Here is a 23485-nt window from a genome sequence, read left to right as displayed (position 1 = left end):
CACATACATGCCTACCGGCGGTGACTTGAGACACCTCCCTTTCAAGCCCATAACACGCAAGTACAGCAACTACTCACCACTCAGGCACAAGCAAGAACTCTAGGAACCAAGTTCTCCACATCCCATCACAAAAAGTATTTGCAGTCATACAGGTCTTTACACAGACAAATAGTTTCGTAGCCAGCTATTAATCTCGATATATTCCCCATCTGTTCATTCATTTGCCCCTTTCTGGCATGGGAGAATGTTTTTAAAGGTTTTATTTTTAAAGATGTACGGACATGAAGAAGGGTTAGAGGCCTTTTACTGACAAAGGTGTTGGGTTTCCTCAGTTGATATATATGTTGGAGTTTGTTTATCACTTCATGTCCAAGAAGAACTTAAAGAAAAACAGAAATGGGATGCAGCTCTGTCTGGTTGATTTCTTTCTTATTAACACAATAATAATCTAATATGTTAATAGGTAAAGCATTCAGCGGATTGGTTGAAATTCTCCACAGTTTTCATTTTTATGCTTTCTTAAAAATTCCCTGTAGCAATGAGAGAATTGATGTTTGGGATATTTCTGTCAGTTGCCTCTGAACTTTGAAGTCTACCAGTCTGAAGCTGGTAGAGTCTGAAAGGGAGGGATTTTCTAAAAACAACAACAACAACAACAAAACAAACAAACAAAAAAACGTAACCAAGACAGTGTTTTACACCTACTTCTTTCTTTCTCTTATCACTTCTTACAAAAAGTGAAAGAGATCTTGTCTCTTTCCCAGCAGCATAACCGTGTTGTATCTTCTGGGGATTAGTGCAGGGAAAGCCTGCTGAAGGAATGAGCCAGTGCTTTGTTTCCACATCATTTTAATTTGATTTGCTAGGTTTATCTGGAGCCTACATTAGCAACTGTCCACCGTGTCCAGACTTGCCACTGAAAACCCCTGCCTATCTAAAACATGAAGGTCCCTACCACAGAGAAGGACAAAGTTTGACTACAAACTCAAGGTTGCATCTGGGGCCACAAGCAACTTCAATGAACCTGGGAAGTAGCACGGCTTCTGTAGATGCAAATGCCAGCTTGCAGGGCAGGGATGGCCTCCCTCCCTGTGCCACACACCAGCCTGGAGGACTGCCCTGCCTTGTGTTCCTTTGGGCTCCCCTTCTCAGGCCTGACTGCTGCTAAGCAGAAAGGCTGTGGATGTGCGAGGGGTCCAGCTCTGAGATCTCATGGGAGCACACTGCAGGGCACCACAGGAGCATGTTGTGTGCAGGATTAAGAAGCAGCCTTGCTGCCCTCTCATAGCACTGACTGGAGGGTCTCCAAAACACATCCATGCTTCTCCTCCACCCACTGGCTGCCTTCTTCCAGCTTCTGTCATCACAGTACTGTAGTTACAGGCAGTGTGGAAAAGAAGGAATGGGATTTGCTGAAGACAAGAACAGGGGAGACAGAGAGCTGGTCCCTGCTTTTATGTGCCTCTCTGTTGCTGATGCTTGGGAAGCTGAAGCAGGACAAGAGATTGCCTCAGTCCACCCACGGCTGGGATGAAGGATGTGGGCGTCACAATAACACATGCCAAGTGCTTAATTTTTCCAGAGGAACACTGAAAGCGACGATGATGCTGCTCTCGGTGGCTGGAGTAGACCCTCAGTAGGCGGGAATGACATTAGAGACAAATCTCCTCTCCCTCACCCTTCTGCTAAAGGCTTTGATTGATTCCCTGTGGGCGTTGGTGAAACCCTTCATGCCAGAAAGGAATTGAAATACTTGATTAGACATACAGCTGAGATTTAAAAGTATGTGTTTTTTTTCTTTTTTAATTTATTTTTTCCTTAATTTGGTGTATATTTATGCAAGTGATATGCTATTACAGCAGGGCTTTCCTTGTAAGGGGAAATAAGACCTCAGAGAACGCCGCTTTTAAGCAGAAAACATGACCTGATGTGATCCGCAGCTGACCTCAGAAGAGCAGCCAGTGCAGCAGGTAGTTAGTCACCCTGACGTGGCTGCTGAGCCATAGGCTGCATCTCTCCAGCCACCTTGCTTCTCTGAATACAAAGGAACATGGATGTTCCACACACTGCTAGAAAGGAGGGTCTCTTTCTGAAATGATACTTTTGCACTCTGCTTGACCTAAGTCTTGAACAACTCTATAACCTTGAGGCAGAAAAGAAGTTGCATAAACTCTGCAGCACACAGGATTGAAATTCAGAACCACATCTTCCAATTACAATAATACACAGGTACTACGTTTTGAAATAGCAAAATATATGCTCTGTCTCCAACAGAAGGCAAAACCTTTTGCATTAAATTCAGGAGCTGAAAAACAGTTCTAGTGTATTAATTGGACTATTACATTCTAGTAAATGCTGTGTATTATGTTTTTTTTTTACTTCTTTCCACTATGGAATAGTTTCAAAACTCATACACTTCTTAAGATGCTGTGAATATTTTTATCTACTTTTACATTTTCTCAGGGGAGGAAATTAGAGATGGTGGCTGAGTGAGTGAAACTGTAGGAGGTCAGGAATGGTTTGGGTTTGTGGCATTCAGGAAAGACTGGTGGGATTTTTAGCACTGTGCTCTTTGTTTTTAGAATGACCCTGAGGATAGCTGTGTAACCACCTCCTTGCTCCACTGGGCTGTTCATCTTTCCATTATTTCCCTCTAAAAAAAACCAGTAAGAGCAATTAATAGGGAAATCAGGTACCTGAATGAAAAGTGATCAGAGAGAAACCATCAGTGCTGGTATTTACATGGACCAAAAGATGATGGTTCTGTGTGAGCTAATGATTCACCAAGATGATCCTGAACTAGGGATATGTAGAAAGTCTCTGCTGCAACCCATCTGGCTAATCCATCTGGACACAGGTAATCCCTGGGCTTATATTTCTCACAAATCTGTTTTAAATGGAGTAACAATGGCATTTTCAGTGGAGGTTCCAGCACTTTTGTGTCTCGCTTTCCCTGTAAAATCTCGAGTCACTGAGAGCTTGTGTGACATCTCCCTTTCAGTAGTGAGGTACCATCAGAACCAATGACTGCACCTGCAACTATGGGTGCACACAGCTACCCAGGCAAGGATCCTACAACACAGTTCATCGCAAGCTTTGTCACCTGCTGTGCTGTCAAAGGCAGATTCTTCAAGGGCTGTAGCTCTCCTTTGTAGGACTCTCTGTTTTTTGCCTGTGCCTCCCAACTCCATCCAGACTCCTCCCATCATCTTCAGGCTCCTCATCCAGACTGAGGGGACACAGTTCCTGCTCTAATGGCTTTCTCCTTTTTTTTTTTTTTTTTGGCTATGCTTTGCTGTTTGCTGCTTTCACAGCTTAGTGACATGCTTTTCCCTGCGTAACTCCTTGCATGCGCACACCCACAGACTGTTCCACTTGCAATTAGCCCTGCATATGAACAAAATTACCGCCCTCTGCAAATCCTGAGAAAGCAAAGCTGCTGCAAAGTCTATGACGGAGAGCAAACAATATGAAAAAAGGCTGAAATCCCCCAGCTCCACTGAAACCCACGCTCCCATTTTCATTCCTTTTGGTGAACTTGCTGGCTCTGGCAGGGGAAGCAGCTCAGCTTGGCTCCCCCAGGATCTTGAGGAGGTAAGTTTGCCAGAAGACAGCATCAATCACATTATAAACCATATACTAATTTGCTCCTAAAAATCTCATATTATTTGCTTCCAGTTTTAAGGTTACACCTTTTCACTTCACCTCACACACCTGCTTGAAGCCTCCTCATTCTTCTGGGGGCTACCAGTATACAATCCAACAAAACCAAGAACATCCCTAGTCTCTAGGATGAGGTCCCAGGCCCTGTTGCTGTCTCACACTGAAGCACAAATTCCTGTTTTTGGTGTTTGTTCATTTTTCAGGAAAAGTAGAAGGGATGTGCCTGCATTTGAGAAAGCAAAAGGATAGAAAGAATGCTTGTGTTAGTTCTGTTGGAGGGGAAACAAAGAAGCCTCTAAAGAAGTTGTTTCTGGTTTCTCACTCCATGGCTGAAATGCATCTTCGCTGCTGTTCAGGTTAATCACTAGATTCCAAACTACACAAGAGGGAGACAATGCTTATGGTGCAAAGAAAACAGGAATTACAGTCATTTATTACACTATTTGGGCGGATGGCAGGCAGAAAAGCTAGGTGTTTGCTTTCCCCTTCTTTACGTCATCAAAGGAAGATGATGGTCAAACCACTGGCAGATGGAATTTTACAAGGAGACTGCATGCAGTGTACCAAGTTTGCCCTGATTGTGAGTGTGGGGAGCACAGTGACAAGGGAGATCAGCTCCTGCTAGGAGAGCATCAGCAGCCACATTGCAGTGTTTGTGCATGGCACAGAGCAGGTGGCAGGAGGCAGCAGGAGACACAAGTCAGGTCTGTATGGAAACCAGCTGCTAAGTCATCTGCTCTGAGTCATGAGGAGCAGATTTCCCTGCTAGAGCACAAAGAGAAACCTGTGTCTTCTCTAACTCCACATTCATGGAAAAAATCAAGAATGGCATGTGAGTGAATATATAGATAGAAGTGTATATATATAAATCTATGCGTGTAAATCTATTGAGAGCTGTCCATGAGTGAAGAAAAGAGTGAGCAAGCTGAAGAAATGCTTAAGAAAAGCTATGGACTTAACATGCAGCACCTGGACTTTGCAGCCCTTCTCTCTGTTATCCCTTCTCCTTGCCTGCCCTTTTCTGATTTATGCAATCCTCCATTAAAATGCTGATCCATGTACCTGAAAGCACAAGATTCTCCCCATAATCTTTGTTCAAGAAAGGGAGGAACAATGTTTAAAATCAAGCTTTGAGTGGAGGATCAGAAAACTAGTATTAATTTTACATTTTATGCTATCTCTTCCTCTAAAGAGGCAGTACTTTTTGGTTATCAGCTAGCTGAACATGGTTTCTATCCTCTCCCATTAGGTAAACCTGCAGGCAGAGGTCCAGGGGGAGCTCCCTTGCTGAGGGTACCAGCCCAAGCCAGCTCTGCTTTATGCTGGTGTTCCCTACAGGAGCAGTGATTCTGCCTTTCACCTGAATGAGTATACGCTGATTTCCTGAAATAAAGTGAACAGTGCAGGCAAGTGGAAAGCCCATCTCCCATGGGACAGATTTTAGAAGGTATTTCACAGTCAGCAGCAGTCAGAGACCACAGTCACTTTTAAAGGATCTGACACTAGCTTTTGTAAGACCTGAGAGATACTGGACCAATTGCTGAAGCATCAAAGGTCTAGACATTTATGGCAGTATTCTTTTTGGATCTGTAGATCCCTGTGAATCTCTCTTCTCCTCTTAGGTCACCTCTCTGGTGAATTAATGAAAGGCTGCCTGCTCCTTGTCACAGCCTTGCCCTCATGAGCCACCATTGGCCACAGATGGTGTTCTGTGGGCTGAAGCACAACACTTGGGCTGGCCTTGCTCCAAGCCCACACCAGACACTGTTCTTGAGTTCTCAGTGCAAATAGAATGGGTTATTAAAAATGGCTGATGCCAAACTCAGCTTGAAAAAAACTGAAACATTTAAAAAGTACCACGAGTCACAAAGTTCCTCTCTGCAGACCTGCACTGTCGTGCTGACACCAACCTTCAGGCACTTTCAGCATCCTCTTAGCAATGAAGTACAGGTGCTTGTAAATGGGTTAATATGTTAGTGCAAAGGGAGAACACAGACAGAGGGAATAATTAGCTCACTCTGTTCGTGTAGCCTCTTGACAGCTCTTACACATCTCGAATGGGCAACAGGAGAAACGCCTCGTGCTCTCTGCCCTGCTGTTTCATGAAGTTATATTGGTAGGCTACGGTTTCAGAGAGGGCATAAGAAAGAGGCTGAAATAACTCAATGTAACAGAGGACTCTGATCAGTGGCAGAACTTCATGGTAGCAGTGTTATAATTGCATCCTTTGGTATTTGTCACAGTGCTCTCTACTCATTAAGTTGCCTACGAAGAAATCAGTTTAACTCTCCTTCCCTGAACAGATTTTATTGACTGTCTGGGAGAATTTTAGCACAATGAAAGAGGGTATCTTGACATTTTTCTTTGCCACAGATCGGTACAAGCACTATTCATTGCAAGGTACCAATATTGAGGTGAAATAAACAAAGCAATTGCATTTTGGTGGTATGCTTCCCCTTAGTCCCCTCAGTTCAGAAACAGTGAAAAACTTCTTGTATGTACGAGGTAAGCCAGCTCTGAAGCAGAGTAGATAAATCGCTATACTTCTGGGGATGCTGTGACTTTTAAACAGGATGAGGCTGTCCCCATGGATCCATCCCGCAAGCAATATATGGAAGCAATTACTCCTTCAGGAAAATATTTTTTTCACAAACCTAAGCTGTTACAGCATACAAAGCTGTGAAAAGTTAAGTGACAAGCAATATGGACCTGGCAACATTACTCACCGCTCAAAATCAAGCCACAGTCGTGCTTGTTCAGCGGCAATACCTGTCACAGCTTATGGCCTTGGTACCTGAAAGCAAGCCTGAATGGAAGCAGTAGTGTTCCTGGTGAGCAATATCCACTGAGAAAATGAACTCTACTTCAGGCTGCATCCCAGGTTTGCTTATTTGGATGAAAATCTAACACTGAGTGAAATTTTCAAAAGCATTTGCATCACCCAGGAGTATAAATCCCAATTTCTACATGAAAGAAATGCGGTACATCAGTGTGGGCAGGAACTAGTGTCTTTTAACCAGCTCGATTACCTCCATATTGCACAGCAGCCAGCTAGGGAAGCAGCTCCTGAGGCACTTGTGAAGGGGGCCTGAAATATTTCGGAAGATGTTATCCCAGAAGATGTCTTATTTATTCAGATATTCAGATTTATTATGGGATTTATAATTGCACATGTTGTGATAGCTGCACTGATTAGATCCCAGACTAACGAATCTGCACCCTGATTTACACATTTATTTGGGGCATGGCATTGCCAGATCTCAAGCAGCCTCACCAGCTGCTGAATGCCCATCACACCACCACGGTTTGTAAGCACTGAACAGAGTTCAGTCCCTGCCCAGTACCTTTGAGAACAAGTGCTGTATGTTCAGTAATGGCAAGAGAAATGCAATGCCATGTGGCTTTTCCAGTTATCACTCATGTCATCGTGTGTTATAATGCCCAATGAACTTGTGAACATACAGGCACCTTAACATAAACTTTCTCTCAAAACTGGCATAACAGCAATCACAGAAGAAAGGTCTATTCCCCATCCATTAGGAAGAACGCGTTTGCACACAAAAGAAACGAAAAAGAAGGAAGTGACCATCAGCCCTTACAGACAATGGCAAAGCTGAGAAGTTACTGGCTTATTTCCTTTATTAAGCCCAAAATAACACTTTCAAAAATCCTGACTTCATGAATAAATCAAATGCCTTCATTAAAGAAACATTACTGCCATTTTCTATACTTTATTTTAAGGCATACAGAAAAATATTTAACAAATGGGTATGCAATTAAATGCCAGGGACTGCTAATTACAGCCCTCTTGAATGTCTCTGCAAAACAATGATACTCAATACAATATGTTAGAAAGGGTGGGGAAAAGAAAGAGGAAGCTGAAGACGATCTAATTCATGTTAGTGCAGATATATGCATGCCTGTGGCTACAGGCTGCAAACAAGCCATCAGCGTAACCCAGAATGGCAGCCAAAGGATACTTTAGATTCACATCTTTGCTTCTGCTTCTCTAATTCATTTCCAAAACATTTCATCTCTAACTAATTATGGAGTTTAATGACAGAACGTGAAAGACTGGCTCAGTTTTCAGGCCATTCCAGCAGAGTTTTAATGATACATTACATCCTTCAGGTTGCAGAACCTTTATGTGCTTAGCCATGATTTATCAGCCCTGGCAGAGGCAGGTACTTCAAAGGCAACCTTATATAAAAAATAAATTCTGCCTTTGCCAAGCATTGGAAAAAGCACTGAATTAAATTTAAAAATCAATTCCTTCAGACAAGAGAGTCATAAAAACTCAGTGGGCTTGTCTATTTGGCCAACAGGCACAAAGTCATGAAAGTACAATTTTGTAATCAATAATAGCAATACAGTGTATGTTTTCTGATTGGAAAAAATTAAAGATGCCAAAACAACACTGATAAATACTTAGGCTGATTTGTGACAGTCCCATTAAGCAGAAACACAACATGCATTTTGATGAATTTCCAACTAGTTTATGTCATACTATACTTTTTATTTTTCAAAAAAGAATATTAAAACTATTATAAGCTTTGTCACCTGCTGTAAGGCAGAATGATGTATTTTATTCACTGCACATTTCATCTGTGAGGCAAAAAAGCATAATTTACTTCTTTATAAAAGGGAAATATATATAACTATATATATATAATTTTATTGGTATTAACATAATGCAATACCATACATTGAGCAAACAGAAAGAAAACATTTCAAAATACATTTTTAAAAGTATCTCCCCGTAAGATAGTATGAAATATCAAGTAATTAGCATTAACATTATTACAATACACCCTTAGCCAAATATATTAAGGAAAATCCACATTCTAACCACAGAGATAGAGGCAAACATCAACCCATAGGGGACTCAGAACATAATGATAAATACAATATCTGCATCTACTTTGAGTGACATCCAGACGAATACTGGCCCCCAAACAGCCCTCTGCAGTCGGGGTGTTATACAGAGAATACTTTGTGCCTGCTTCTCCAGGCAACATCACTCACATGTTTAACTCATAGAAGATAAAGAGGAACTGAAGAGTTATCTGCAGAGTATAAGAAATCTCAGCGTGAGGTATCTTCTCCATCATCATCCAAACCAGTGTCAGTGTACCCTCCGGTAATGCGTTACAAATCATTAGAGAAATAGAAGTCTCTGAAAGGTCTGCGCACACCTTCACTTGACGGAATACACTTAGTTTAGCATGATACAGAAAGGTAGCATCCTTCACGTTAGTGAAGGACGCTTAAATGGCACAATCTGTCTGGTTGGCCTGAATGGATTCACTGCAGTTCAGTAAAAGCAACAGGATTTTAGTGTTACCATGGCCGAATCCCTCTTTAATTCCTCGAGGTCTGCAGAACAAAACTGAGTGACATCAAAGCCCTTCCCCTGTCAAGACCCTCTTCCCCTTCCGTTCTCCCATGCGGGGCAGTATTTTCTGCAAATGTGCTCCGTGCAGACTGGATCTGACCTTGTGCCTAGTCCCATTGTGGAAAGGGTGCATTCTTCAAAAGAGTGGCCATGCCCTTGACACCTTCCTGGAGGCCTCATATCCAGGCATGTGGTTGTCTACGCTTTAACAGGTCTAGTCTCTTTTATAAACACCAATATTATTCAAGAAGAATTGACTTTCTGAACGGAGGCCATTAGGTGTCTTGCAAGAGGCTGAAGTTGAGTCTCCGTCGTGCCAATCGCTAATGATAAGTTTATCAACCTTTGAGTCCAATCGGTTCAGTGCCAAGAGAAGTGGATCCGATTTGACATGGAGAGGTGCTATCAACTCTCGCAGTGTATTAGCCTAATATGATAAAGCAGTGATACAATATGTTGAGAGAACGGTGATGTGCCATTATTTCCATATCATATTAGTATATTAGAATTACTATCATGCAAACAAGAGCAAATAGCAAATCTGGCATACAGTTGCAGCACTACAGAGCTTTTCTAATCTGCATGCACGTATGCTTGTGAGGACAGAAACATGGCACTGTTTCGGTATGACATCTTGCCCCATCAAAAGAGGTATTTAGGGCAGAAAGTTACATATTTGCTTTTTGTAGACACGTTTGGAGAAAAAAAACAACAAAAAAACCCACAAACCAACCAAACAAAACGGAACAAAGACTAATTAAGAAAAAAATAATCGAGAACAATACACATCCTAACCAACTTGGGTTGGTTTCCTCTATACTTAAAAGACATGAACTCATTTGGAAAAACTGGAAAAGGGTCACATGAATGAGGAGAAAGAAAGCAAAGAATGTGCCCGAAATCCACCAAACATGCTATGAGCACAGCAAGATACCTTGTCAGCAGCTTATGTTTGAAATAGAAAAAGAGGTGGCACAATGCAATCTGTTTCTTTTTGTTATTTTAGCTGGCAATCTAGCATTGTGACACTTCAGATGAAGGGCAAGATTGAGTAGGAAATCACGTGACTTTCAAACCACGCTGACATCCAAAAGCTAGGACTTGAGAACTCACGAATCTTTAAGGACTCGTGTTAGCAAAGAAAAGAGAAAGAGAGAGGTGGAATAAACAGCATGTTGCTAAGTTGTTTACTGAAGAGTTTTTTGTGTATTTGCGCAATCTCTGCACACAGGGCACTTTCAAAAGCCCAGCTGGTGTCAGCGCATACCCTATTTTGCTGTGAATTATACTTATTTGTAATAAAGTATGAATCTTTCCGTGATTCTCAAAATCCATTGTTTTCAGATCTCACATAGGAAAATCTGTGAGATATTTTGTTTTTTAAAAGAAACAAAAAACAAGCCTCACTTTGGGGAAGAGTTCAACTAGGCCAAGTATGAAGATGCAAAAATTATATCCAATTTAATTGTTGAGACTTGTTTATCCCTTATTAAGGAATTTACTTTTTCAAAAGGCAGGATGAAGAAGGAAGGAAAATACAAAGCTTTGTCATTTTTACTCCTGAGGATATCTGGAAAGGTCTAGGAGAGCAAAAAACGGTGTTGTCTCAGTGACAGAAGGCAGCAGGTGGAAAGAATTCCAGATAGAAACACTGGTGCCATTTAGTCCACCCACGGCAGCAACTGGAAAATGGGTTTCCAAAGAGATGCGCTGTGAGCAATGCTGCAGAGCTCAAAGGAAATTCAGGCTCTTCTGAACTTCCTAGCTTTCCTGGGAATTCTGTGTTAACAAGGAGAGGAGGATGAACAAGGGAGAGGAAAATAGTTTATATAACTATGTCCTAAGAATAGCAGTCAAGAGACAATTTTACATAACTTATGATTTTAAACAGGGAACATTTGATTATACAACTGAAACGAAAACAAACAAGCAAACAAATAAACACAAAAGAAAATTAAACCCAAACCAACCCCAAACCAAACCCTTGAGAAACAAAAGCCCATGCCAGCACATTGCAGGACTGATGGAGTTGTGAAGAAAGGAGGCTCAGCGGACTGCAAAAAGGAATGCTTTTCACATTTTAGCCTATTTTATAATGCTAACAGTCAGGGCGTTTAAAGTAACAATCTTGGAGTTGCTTGGAAAAAGGCACTAAGAGAGAGTGGAGCCCGCAGCCTCATAGATGTCACTTGTGCAGCTTCAGGAGATCCAGGTGTCTCATGGTTGCTGTTTCTATAACTTCAGCTCTAAAAACTCAGGAAGTTTGGTTTCCTGGAGGAAGGTAGGTTTGGACAAAAGAAACTCCTCTTTTCATGAAACAAGGTGGCTATGAAATAAAGAAGGGGTGTTTTCATTAGGATGTTATTAAGCAGATATCCCAACCCTGCTCTTCCACACGTCTTGCTGAAGCAAGTTGAAGAATGTATCGAAGAACTATGCTACCTTCATTGGGACAGGATGGTTTTTACGTACCTAAAATCCAACTACACTTTGCATTAGAAGATGACTGCTTCTGAAAGAAATCCTGCTGATAAGACATTGTTTTTAGAAGGCTGTTCAGTAATATTGCTAAGGTCTTTGTAGCATGACTGTTAAATACCGCTAATTTTGCTGCGGCCCATTTTGGATTAGCCACAGCATATATTAACAGCCTTTCATTAGGACCTCTTAAGATAAGCAGTAGCAGACACAAACCTATTTATCTGAAGGTGAATATAATTAACAGGCACACTTGAGGTTTTCTAAATAGATTTTCTTATTATTTTTACTCTTATAGAAAGCAACTGTACAATATTTCCATTAGGGTAGATGCACTCTTAAGAGTTTAGTTTGCCTATCTGCCTATCGGTACAAACGTTATATTTCCTTATCATTCCAAAATACAGATTAGCAAAACGATTTCAGTAAAATCCAGCACATGGTTCCCTTTCCAGCCTAGAGTTGTTCTAAGTTTGTTTTAAAGGAGAACAAATACAAACAACAACGAACAAGTAATGTGACTTTGGATGGATACTTATCAACACTACAATTTATGAAACTGATGAGACTTGCAAACATTTTGAAAAATAAACCAATTCTTATTCACATACAAAAATGAATTCAACCCTGTGAAAAAAATGAAGTTATATCATTGCATTTATTAATTAATTTATGCTTGTATTATGAGAAGAGCTGTATGGCAAATGACATTCTCAGAGAGGTTGTAGAAAAAAAGAACTGCCTGCTGCAAATTGTCACATGTATCTTCAGCAAATATAACAAGATGTAAGGACTCCTGTGTCTGAGCAAACCTGTAACAGTGGGGAGGCCCTTTACCAATCAAAAGTTGTGTGAGAGAATACATCAGGGCTCAGATCAAACCAAGCAAGAACTAAAGGATGCACTGCAGGCCTCTCCAGCCATGCCAGCATGTCTCAGTACTCAAGAGAAATGTAAGCATAGGAAAGGAGAAAGTTCTCACTTGAGAGAAATATTTGAGTCACAATCAATAGGGAATAAGGACATGGAAGGTGAACCAACTATTTCCCTCTGTTTGAGATCTGTTTATAAACATTGAAGGCACATCAGCAGTCACTAATCAGATTTAAGTTAGGGCTTTCAATTCGATTTTTTTATTTTTTTAAAGAAAGTATATACCATTTTACTGCTGCCACTTGAGAGTACACTTCCTTACAGAATCACAGAATGGCTTGGGTTGGAAGAAAACTCAAAAATCAACAAGTTCCAACCTCCCTGCCACGGGCAGGATTGCCAGCCGCTAGATCAAGCACTAGACCAGGTGTCTAGGAACTCACCTAACCTTGCCTTGAACACCTCCAAGGATGGGGCATTCATAATGTCTCTGGGCAGCCTGTGTCAGTGCTTCACCAGACTCTCTGTGAACATTGTTATTTTGTCTAAAGTGAGTACAAGATGCCTAGTTATAACATTTATTTAATTGATGGTTAAATTTGCTTTTCAGAGAAGGATGCAGTTAAATGATAACAGGTTAGCAAACTTTTGAAGTAAGCTTTGTAGATTTAGGAAAAAAACCTCCTACTTCTCATCTATAGAGGAAATCAGTTAAACTATAACTGTGTTTGTAATCTCTTTGCTTTCCTTCACCTGTACCCAATTTTGTGTACAAATTTCTATATCTGCCCATATATGCATAAGAGATGCAAAAGAACTGACAAGAAGCTCTTTAGTAGTGTCTATCTAGTCCAACAATGAAGCACTTCTGGTACGGTGTTTCCTTGAAAGTAAATGCTACACTTGCGCTATCAGGCTTTGAACAGGGAATGAACACAAACACAAGGAGGGAAACACCCCTTCCCATATACCACAGACTGCTACTTGGCTGCTTCTGTTGTAAGTCCAGTGGCGGCTACTGGGATGCTATGAGGTCTGGGGATGTAGCTAGATGTTGTTCAATTCCCCTGGAGGAATGCTGGCAGATTTACAAGCTATTCCTTGCTCAGCAAAGGAAAGTAACTAGAGCCTTCAGGACTGCTTGGGTCACAGAGAGAGTGCCATGCAGAAGGTTGGAATGGCACATCAGTGCAGCCCCCTGGCACTGTACTCCAAAGCAACATACCTGCCATTTGTCATGTGAGAAGTCAAGTAAGACATGGGAAGCAGTAATGGAAGTACTGTGCTGGATATTTGAGTTACTGGAGTGAGCTACGTGAAGCATGGCTAAAACAGAAATATGCTATCTACAAGTAGCAAGTTTCATTTTCCCAGCACTACTGTACAGGCTTTAGTGCCCTTTGTGTCCCCACTGAGCTAAAAGTGACAACAAAAGAACACCAGGACCACAAATACTGTACAAGAAAGCACCATGATGAGAAAGCAGGACTTGGGAGCAGGGAGGACAGGTGGCATGCCAAAGCACATTCAGCTTCCAGCAGTGAGCGGTTCCTGCCCGAGCACTGCTCTCAGCCTGGTGAGCAGAAGGCAGCACAAGAAATGACAGGGTTCTCATCTACAAGGTATTTTTTTTCCCTTTCAACACAGTATTTCTAAAGGTGCAAATGCACCCTTGCTCTCCCACTATGCATTTCATACGCTATACTTATAGCTAAATAACCCTCTACCCACTCAGTACTAATGAACTAAAAGAAAAAAAAAAAAAGCAACCCATACAATTCAACACACAAAAAAGCAAAAACCCACTAGTGTTGATGAAGAAAAATGAAAAAAAAAAAAGAAGAGCAGTTGGAAAAAATTCATAGCTAAGGTTATCTTACACATTACAGTACCACACCACTAACAGATTTATTAATAGAATAGTATTATTTTCTACATGAACTTGTCTGAAGCTTTGCTTGTGTACACTGAGTCCTATCTAGTTCATCTTACATGCAGGAAAGATCTATAAGCCCTTTATACTTATGATGCTTTTTCCAAACTCCTGTAAGCCTTGCACTTGGGGACAGCACCACAGACAGCCATCACGCTGGTGGTGCTTCATGCAAAGCATTCTCAATGCTCTGTGAAGGCCTGAAACAAGTAGCTAAGGACCTGGATGCTTGTGGACACATCACTACTTTCTGCCACAGTAATACTTAACACAGGTATGTCAAAGAAGCTTACTAACGAACACGTCAAAGAAGTTTACTAACAAACATGCATTTGTTTATCTGCATTGTTTCTGTAAGTGACAGAAGGGTTTTTTTAATTATATCACTAGAGTCTGTGTATAATTTACTGCTTCTTTATGGAGGTTTTATTAAGTGATGAGCTTCCAACTTACTTGACAAACAAGGATGATACCAGTGTCAGTAGCTAAGTACCTAATGAAGTAGTGCTACTCACCAGGGGCTCCATTTTTGGCTCACCTTCTGGTATTGTGTTTGTTGTTCTTTCAAATGTGCCAAGCTGGATCATCAAATTATTGATACATACTATAATATATTACTACAAATTCTGCCCACGTTATGTCCTTCCATAGTAGATATATTTCAGAGTTATTCTTGTGCTGTATAGGTCTCTTTCTAATGCTGTAAAACTCATTTGGTTTGTTACTGAGGTCTTACAGAGTGAGAGTCCACAACTCCAAGGCTGAGCAGTCTGAGCTATGGCTTTGTCAAAAGTCACCAATTATTTTTGTTGCATACTTTCTGTTATGACTGTTGTAAACCAACATAAACCATTGCTCCCAGACAAAGGACATACTCTAATTTGGGACAAAAACAAATGAGAGTATAGAAAATTTTAAAAAACGTTATAAGAATAACAAGAAAAACATGATTCGTTCTTTTAGAAGGGGGAAAAAGGCATGTGGTTGAAAAATAACGGTCAGGTGATAAAAAGGAGCTGGCTAAGTTTCTTACAAAATACAGTAATTTACATAATTTTATATAGATTTGGAGATGAAAGATATAATCAGGAGTTAAGTGTCCCAACGCACAGTTAATGAATTCTGTGAATGTTATTCAAATTTCTGTATATTGACACTTTAATTGCTGCATTACACGGGAGTCATAGAATGGTTTGGGTTGGAAGGGATCCTTAAAATCATTTAGTTCTAATCCCCCTGCTATAGGCAGGGGCACCTCCCTCTAGATCAGTCTGCTCAAAGCCTCGTCCAGCCTGGCCTTGGATGCTTCCAGGAGAGGGCATTCACAACCTCACTGGGCAACAAATAACTCACATGTTTCTATGGGACAGACCTCATCCAACAGAAGTCAATTTTGTACTCAAAACACATGCAGCATTAGGTATACACCTAAAGGCAAGATTCCTTCCTACTATCATAAGTTAAGATTAGTCAGGCTATGGTTGCAATGGCATGTAAAGCTGAATTTAATCTGCTAAACCTCCTACATGATTTATGCTGAGAACAGCTTGGAAAGACACATCTTTATTTCCACATCATGAAGCAGGAACTGTAGATCCAATCTGTTGCCCAGTGAAACAGTTACTAAAGAAAAAAATGTACATTCTGCTTCCTATCTAATGCTTTGGACATCAATACTGAAAGAAAAAAAAAAAAAAAAAAGGAATAAGTAATGTATTACCTTTCTGGTTTTTTAATAATCCACTTTTTCAATATGAAATACTCAAAAAGAACTGATCTAGTGGGTGGCAACCCTGCCCCATGGCAAGGGACTTGGAACTAGATGATCTTTAAGATGATCCATTCCACCCAAGCCACTCCATGATTCTATGAACTGGTTCCATTATCATAACAGACTATTCTCTGTATCACTGAGAAGCAGCATATTTCTTGGAAATTTTATACATTTGTTTGCTTGGGGGTTTCAAGTGAAACAGAAATGCCTAGAATTAATTATGACATGTCAAATTTAAGCGTTTAGCTCTGAGCAGTAGAGACCACTTTAGATAAAGAAGAATTTAATACATGCAGCATTGTAACTGCTCTTACTGACTGTGTTTCCCATACTGACAACAAAAATAGTGGCACACAGACAAAATCCCTTGCATGACTATATAACTTGGGGACAGACTGCTATGTCCTCATTGTCTGCCGATACCCAAAGGGGACCACAATGCTGGTTTTCATTGTGGCCTACGATCTCTTATCAGAATGGGTCAATAACAGGAACAGATCAGATATGTTTGATGTTATTGATGTTGCTGGGTTGTTAAGGTATAGTGAGCAGACTCAGCAAAATGTAGCATCTCCCTTCTCCTGCCCATGTTCTGCTGAGGTTCTGAAGAAGCTTCTGTCACAAGTCCCAGCATGGAAGCTGCTGAGGCCTGCCCAGCTAGGGGAGGCTGGGAGGCAGACTGTGATCATCAGGCTCACACTGAAATATGTTAATAAAGTTTGGTACTCACTGCAGAAGTGCACACACAGAACAGTCTACATGGTTACTCATTTAGTATGGCCATCAAATCAAATTCTGACAACTTCCCATTCCTGTCTGGTTGTGCTACAGTTAACACAGGCATTCCATTCTCTCTCCTCATGCATTAATATGTATTTGATGATTAACTCAGCTTGCCTGCCTATTGCCAGGCAAGTCACATGGTTCTGCTCCAACTGTTTTTGATTCAGTCAGGTCTCTTCCAGTCTCCAGGAAAACCGTATTCAGCAAAACAAAACAAAACGAAACAAAACAAAAAACAAAAAAACACATTATCAGACCTAAACCCTCTGAGATATACTGCACAAAATTAGCATATATAAAGAAATTCCTGCTAGATACCTTGCCTCTAATGCACCTGGTTTCTGTAAAGACATGGCAGAAATCTCCTGTCCTCTTTTAAAGGAATGATTCAGCTACTTTCTCAGGGGTTACAATGCCGTGAAAGCCCATCTGATCAATGCAGCAGTTAGCTGCTTGCTTTGCAGCAGTGAATTCAGTACCTACTTGGGAACATAAAATGAAGAATTAATGATAACATTTTTCACATCTGGTGGATACTGGAAGAATGAATTTTCATCTAGTGATTTATTTATTTAAATGAGAATAATTTTCTAACTAAAAAGCTTACACGTAAAGGTTTTATGTAAGGTATCCTTATGGCAAGCCAAACATTGCTATGTTTTTTGCTTATAATTGCTTGCATGTTTTTAACATGCAAGAGCTATTTGCAGAAGTGCTCTGTTTTCTTTCTTAAATACATCTTAAGACTATTATCTTCCAAAAATGCACTCACCAGTGTAATTAGAGGAAATCATAGCTGAACAGGGATTTCATTGGGCTCCTCTTACAGGAGTCAAATGCTGAAAATGTCAGAAGTCTCCCAGTGTATTTCTACTTTAAAGATAGCAACAAATAACATATTTTAAATTACTTTAAATCCCTGAACGTGCTACAGTGAATATTACTTCTTTAATGGGATAGCAACCCTTCACACTTGCTAAGGAAGTAATTCTATGCAGAAAAAAGCAAAATAAACAAAGGAACCTTTCGTCATATCATCTTTGTACTCAAGCTCCTGGTTGATTCAAAAAAGCACAAGGCAGCCATTTATGGCAAAGTGGAGGTGGGGGAAAGTAGACAGGGTAGGACACAACACACCCAGTGAAGAAGGGCAGAGGCCTGCTCCTGCCTCCCACCCTCATCAGTGGGGTCTGGAGGATCCCTGCTGTCATCCTGCAGTCATGGAACAGCTCACATGGCCTACTGGCAGAGCCACACTGGCACCCATGTACCAGTTCCACTTTTCCTGCAAAAGCTCTTTTAGCCAGCACTTCACAAAAGCTTTGGAGATGTCAAAAATGCTGTTCTTTATCAAGAGCATGAAAATAATATTCCAATGGCTTTTAACTGGAAATTAGAGGGCTGTTTTATTAACTGCATTGCTGCACTTGTTTCCTGGTGTCCAATCAGAGATTTCAGGTTACAAGTAGGGAAAATATCCCTGGAAAGGGAACCAGCTTATAACCGACTTCTTATTAATTCTCCTATGGACTGCAAAGCCACAACTGCAGAATATTTTTTAATGATTTTGAAGCAACTTCCTCAAAATCAGAGAACTTGGGATATTTGGCTTCTTCTGAGTAAAATACAGAAAGACAAGGCATAACACATTAAAATACTACATGGTAATATGTCATATACTGAAGGGTTTATGCTGTTCGAGCCTTCTTGTCTGAAAAAGCAGTGAACAGGAGAGATATGAGCAGGTAGGATTACTGGTGGTATGAAAGGTTTTTCCTGCAAGGTGCAACTGAACAGTCTAAAACTGTTTAAAACTTGATCCTTAAAGACAAAAGATGTAAGAAATCTATACAATTAGGAGCACATACATGCAGTAGGTAAACAGAGAAAAAGGTTAATCATTGCCTCTTTCATTACAGGGAACATCTGAAAGTTTGGGTGGAAAATTCAAAACTAACCAAAAGGGAAGCTTTTCTCTCCAACCTGTAAGTCAGACAACTCCTTTTCACCATGTGATATGGCTAAAAGTACACCTAATTTCAAAAGCAATAAAACTACTTGATGAACTGGATAGAAGAATGACCCATCAAGAGCTACAAGCAAGAGGCTTTTAACTCTTCCCGACAAAAATGCTTTAGGCACTATTCAAGGCAGGTTGTTGAAATGTGAAAATGAAACTTGGGGCTCAAAACTCTACAGCTGCACTTCAGAAGCAACCACCTGCAGGGTTTTTGTTTGCTTATTTTTAACTGAAAATAGCTAAGAGTCTGAGATCTGGTACAGAATTTCACAAATCAACGTTTGGTCAATTTTTACTGAGCCCACATCTGCTGTGTAGAATGGGAAAGTTAGTCCTCAAGACAAAATAGCAAAAAACACGAGCTTAGTGAGTTCTTAATTCTGCAAGGATTACTTTTTCTTTTTTTCTCTTTTTTTTTGAAGTAGAAAGTAAACAAGAAAGTGACCTTGCTTGTGTCTGATATATTAAAGTTTTTACTGTTGTTACACAGGTAAAAAAGTTCAGTGTGTACTATAAGATGCATTTATTTTAAAACTCTGTAGGAAAGTAAGAATTCTAAATTTAATTTCCTTATGAGAAAGAACACAGGAAGGTAGGAATGGACAAGAGGGTGTTTTTTTTCTGTTTCCATTACTGTTTTGAGGGGCACCATATCAGCACAACTACTGGTAAGGAAATAAAAGTTGATGGCTACAATTTACATAACCGGACTCAGAAAATTTTCTCCACGAGCCCTGAAATACGGTAAGCACATGGCCATATACTTTTGATCATTTATAATGGAGCTATTTACAGCAACTGCTAAATATGAACAACTACAAGCTGAAGAAATAATAATAATAAAAATGACAATATATGAAACAAGATTATGCCTTCCTCTTTTAAAATATCTACTCCATTTCAATGTGGTACAGATGAGTAAGTCACCTGAAGAAAATGTCTCACCAGAGGCCTCTACTCATGGTTTTCAAAGACATGAGTTAAGGGAGCACTATGAGAAAGTTTATGACCTCATCATGAGGTTATGCTGGATTCTCCTCCTTGGAGGATAACTTGGGCTGAGGAAATAGTTTGATGTGATGGCGCAGCTCACTGGAACGTGGTCCCAACATAAAGAACATTCACTTGAATCACCTGTGCAGCATGCTAAGCTGTGAACAAAGGCAAACACTGCACAATTGCATTTATAGTAGATTTTCTTGTAAGAGAAATGTGTTATTATCAAGCCAAAATGTTCTTAAAATAGGTTTTCTAATCAGAGAAAAGATTCATAACACCATCGTTTTCTAGTCTTCAGCCTCTTGCCTCCATCTCACCCAGTACTGCATTTTACCTGCTCTTCCTCAGGCACCCTGGTGTTTCTTGTCTGTTCTCAACAAGCACTACAGATCATGGCATGTGAAAAGTAGCTGTTTCCTACCTTGTTATGTAGTTAAGCTAATCCTCTGCCACTGTGATGGGGCCTGCTTTTCTTTCTTTGTTCATCTGCTTACTCTGAGCAACCTCATCTCCCTCAGTGTTCTGGGGAATAGTGATGCTCAGGAACATGCACAGTGTCCAGGTAGCGGTGCTAGAAGCACCAAATCTGAGTGAAATATTAAATCTCTCCTTCTGCTTCTGTTCTCCTCTGAGTAGGCATCCATAGGTGTCCCCTGGCTCTGAGGGACAGTGCTGGCTGCTCATGGCCTTCTATCTGCAGCCTCAGCCTCTTATATGAAGCCTCCTCTAAAGGTCAGAAACAATATAATTGGTAAAGAAATAAAACTAATCAAATGCTATTTTCTAAAGTGACTTAAAACCTGCCCTGTCTTTCAAGAGACTTTTGTATTCTCGATATAAATCCCACAATCTTGTTTAGCCACAACATGTACAAGCATAGAAAATCAGCCTTTCAGGATGGAGGAAGGCAAGAGGGTGGCTGACATTTTTGATTTTCCTTAACTGTAAAAAACATATACAAATTGTGAGTCTCACTTCTTCACTGTATGAAAACTTGAAACTTCCTTCCACTTTCAAAAACTTATTAAAAATTGAGCTGAACTAAAAATTTCAGGGTTCCTTTAAACAAGAGTTCCCAACAAAAATAACACGTCCTGTTTATCACTCCTTTTACAATATAGATATTCTGCACATACTTTAAAGACTGTGAAAAATGTTCATACAATCAAATGTCTTGACTGACTAGAGCTTGCCAAGATGCATAGATATGTGTATGAGATTCATGATGTCTTCTATGAGGTGCCCACACATGTGGAACTTATTAAGGAGGGACTACATAGTATTAAAAAGCAGAGTGAGCAGAGAACTTAGAAACCATCTTTTTTTTTTTTTTTTTTAATGCATAATGAAGTACATTCAAAAATGCATTTTCTGTTTGTTTTATATTTTATTCCTCATAATTCCTTTCTTAAAGCATTGTCAAAATTCTGAGATTTAAATTTTGGAGTGCAGGCGACTGAGGAAGCATTGCACTAAATGCCAAAATCAGGACAGTAACACTGGGCAAGGCAAACAAAGTCCTCAGTGACACACAATATAAACAAAATGCCCTTGGAAAGCTTTAGAGGGAACGTAAAATTTAAAGTGGATTTTTCCTAGCCTCTTTTACAAAGCCAGGAACAAAAGTGCTCTTCCATCTTCTGAAAAGACAGAAGCTAGCTACTTTAGGTGCCCCTGAAACCATTACATTAAAGTTAGATTTTATACTGTACAAGTCTACAAATGTGCTTATTTTGACTGTAAACTAAAAATCTCTTGAAAATAAAATTAATTTTACTAATTAAAAGTTGAAAACAAATGTCAAATTACATTGTAGTAAGGAGGAAAGAAGCAGAATTTTTAGAATAACCAGCTTAAAGCTTTTTATAGATCAAGTATGATTCTCATATTGGATTTCAAGTGTTGATTTCAAGTGTTGACATTAGTACAGTAAAAATATTACTTTCACACCAAACGTACAGGCTATTAAATTTATGTGAATTCTAAAACAGATGTTGCTATTTTTACCAGAGGAAAATAATTTTTTAGGTCTCATATTCACCAATTCTCATGTACTCTATAGTGACTACTTTGCACACACTAGAAATGCTGTGCTAGTTGGAAGAAGCCAACTGCAGTGAGCCCCTCGTATTCTGAGCCATGTCTGCCACTGCTGTGTGCAAGTAAATTGCAGAGGCCCCCTCAAGCCAGCTGACTGCACCCCAAATTTGACTTTCATTTCACCTAGAACTGAATTTGCAATGATCCCTAATGAGTTTTATTACTTATTTAGCCTCGATGAGTAATGAGATCAAAGTAAACTTCCTCCCTATTCAAGCATTCCCAGGGGTTTTCCAGAGCAAAATTTTTCCCCTCTGTCTTGCAGGCTCCACTCCCCACTATGGGAAATAGAATCACAGAATTAAGGTTGGAAAAGAATACGAAGACCAACCTCAACTGATACCCACCATGCCCACTAATCACATCCCTCAGTGCCACATCCACGCAGTTTTTGAATGCCTCCAGGGACAGTGACTCCACCACCTCCTTGGGCAACCTGTTCCAATGCCTCACCACTTTTCTAGAGATGAATTTTTTTCTAATATCTAACCTGAAACCCCCCCCCAGTGCAACTTGAAGCCATTCCCTCTGGTTATTTCACTGTTATGTGGAAAAGGCTGACTGCCACTTCGCTACAACCTCCTTTCAGGCAGCTGTAAAATCAATCCTTATGCAGCCCAAAGCAAGCACTGCCTATCTGCTGCAAGCGCCAGTCCAAAAGATCTGAACGTAAGATGGTCCCTAAAGCTCTTCCTGCACTCAGAGGAAAAATCAGCACACCCAGTGAGTAATGTTTGTGCTTTATTTTGGATGCCAGTTTCTCCCCTATGACAGGAACCCAAGTTCAGCTCAGCTTTGGTCAAAAATCATACCCTGTGTACAGGTCTTGGCATATTACTGTCTGATCTTTGCTCACCCCTGAATTTAGAAGCAGGAAAAATCTCTCTCGTGAGGCTTGTTTAATTTCAACTCCTCGATTCCTGTAAATCTTTACTGGATTAAATCAATATGTCAAAAACAGGCAGAAATATGTTTTTAAGTCAAAGATTTTTGGCAGCACTTCTCATTTTCTAATGATAACTCAAATACATTTAAACAAATCAGTGGCGATATTTAGTATTTTGAAAGGCCAAATTTTATGCTTCAGTAATCCAAAAGAGAAGAAATAATAAGCTGTTATAATTTGGTGTTAGAAGTACTCAACCCGTGGAGGCAGAAAATAACCATCCTATTTAATATGCAGCCATTTTCTTATGTAAATACTGCAAAATTCTGCAGAGAACTTTTTTCATATTTCGCATATGACATCATACTACTTAATATCATTGCACTTGATGCTGTGATATGGGAGTGTTAAGTCATCAACAAGATCCAAACTCACAAAGTGGGGCCAAAAAGGAGGCAAACTATCTTCCAGCTTTTTAACAACAATTTTTCAAAACAAAATTAGGAACCTATTTTTTTAATATTTAATGAGAACTGAGATCTTTGCAAAATTGTCTGATTGCAAGACTTTTCTTTCTTTCA

The 23485-nt window shown here is 40.0% G+C and overlaps 1 protein-coding gene across 3 annotated transcripts in view; it reads right to left on the bottom strand.

Annotated features, from left to right (window-relative positions):
• The window catches only part of CNKSR2 (connector enhancer of kinase suppressor of Ras 2), a 205352-nt gene that overhangs the window by 5994 nt on the left and 175873 nt on the right, over positions 1 to 23485 (bottom strand). For 2 of the 3 annotated variants that reach the window (XM_042867252.1, XM_042867253.1), the window contains one exon: positions 8427 to 9485. The exons of the other annotated variant lie outside the window; for it this stretch is intronic. In XM_042867252.1, the coding sequence (XP_042723186.1) occupies positions 9481 to 9485 (5 nt within the window). In that variant the 3' untranslated portion in view covers positions 8427 to 9480. Of the gene's footprint in view, positions 1 to 8426; positions 9486 to 23485 lie in introns of those variants that run through there. 3 annotated transcript variants of the gene reach the window in all.

Source organism: Lagopus leucura, unplaced genomic scaffold, assembly GCF_019238085.1.
Source record: "Lagopus leucura isolate 7727_CA_CO unplaced genomic scaffold, USGS_WTPT01 Super-Scaffold_100001, whole genome shotgun sequence".
NCBI lineage: Eukaryota > Metazoa > Chordata > Aves > Galliformes > Phasianidae > Lagopus > Lagopus leucura.
Note: the sequence above shows the minus strand (reverse complement) of the source record. Positions and strands in the feature narration are given on the sequence as shown.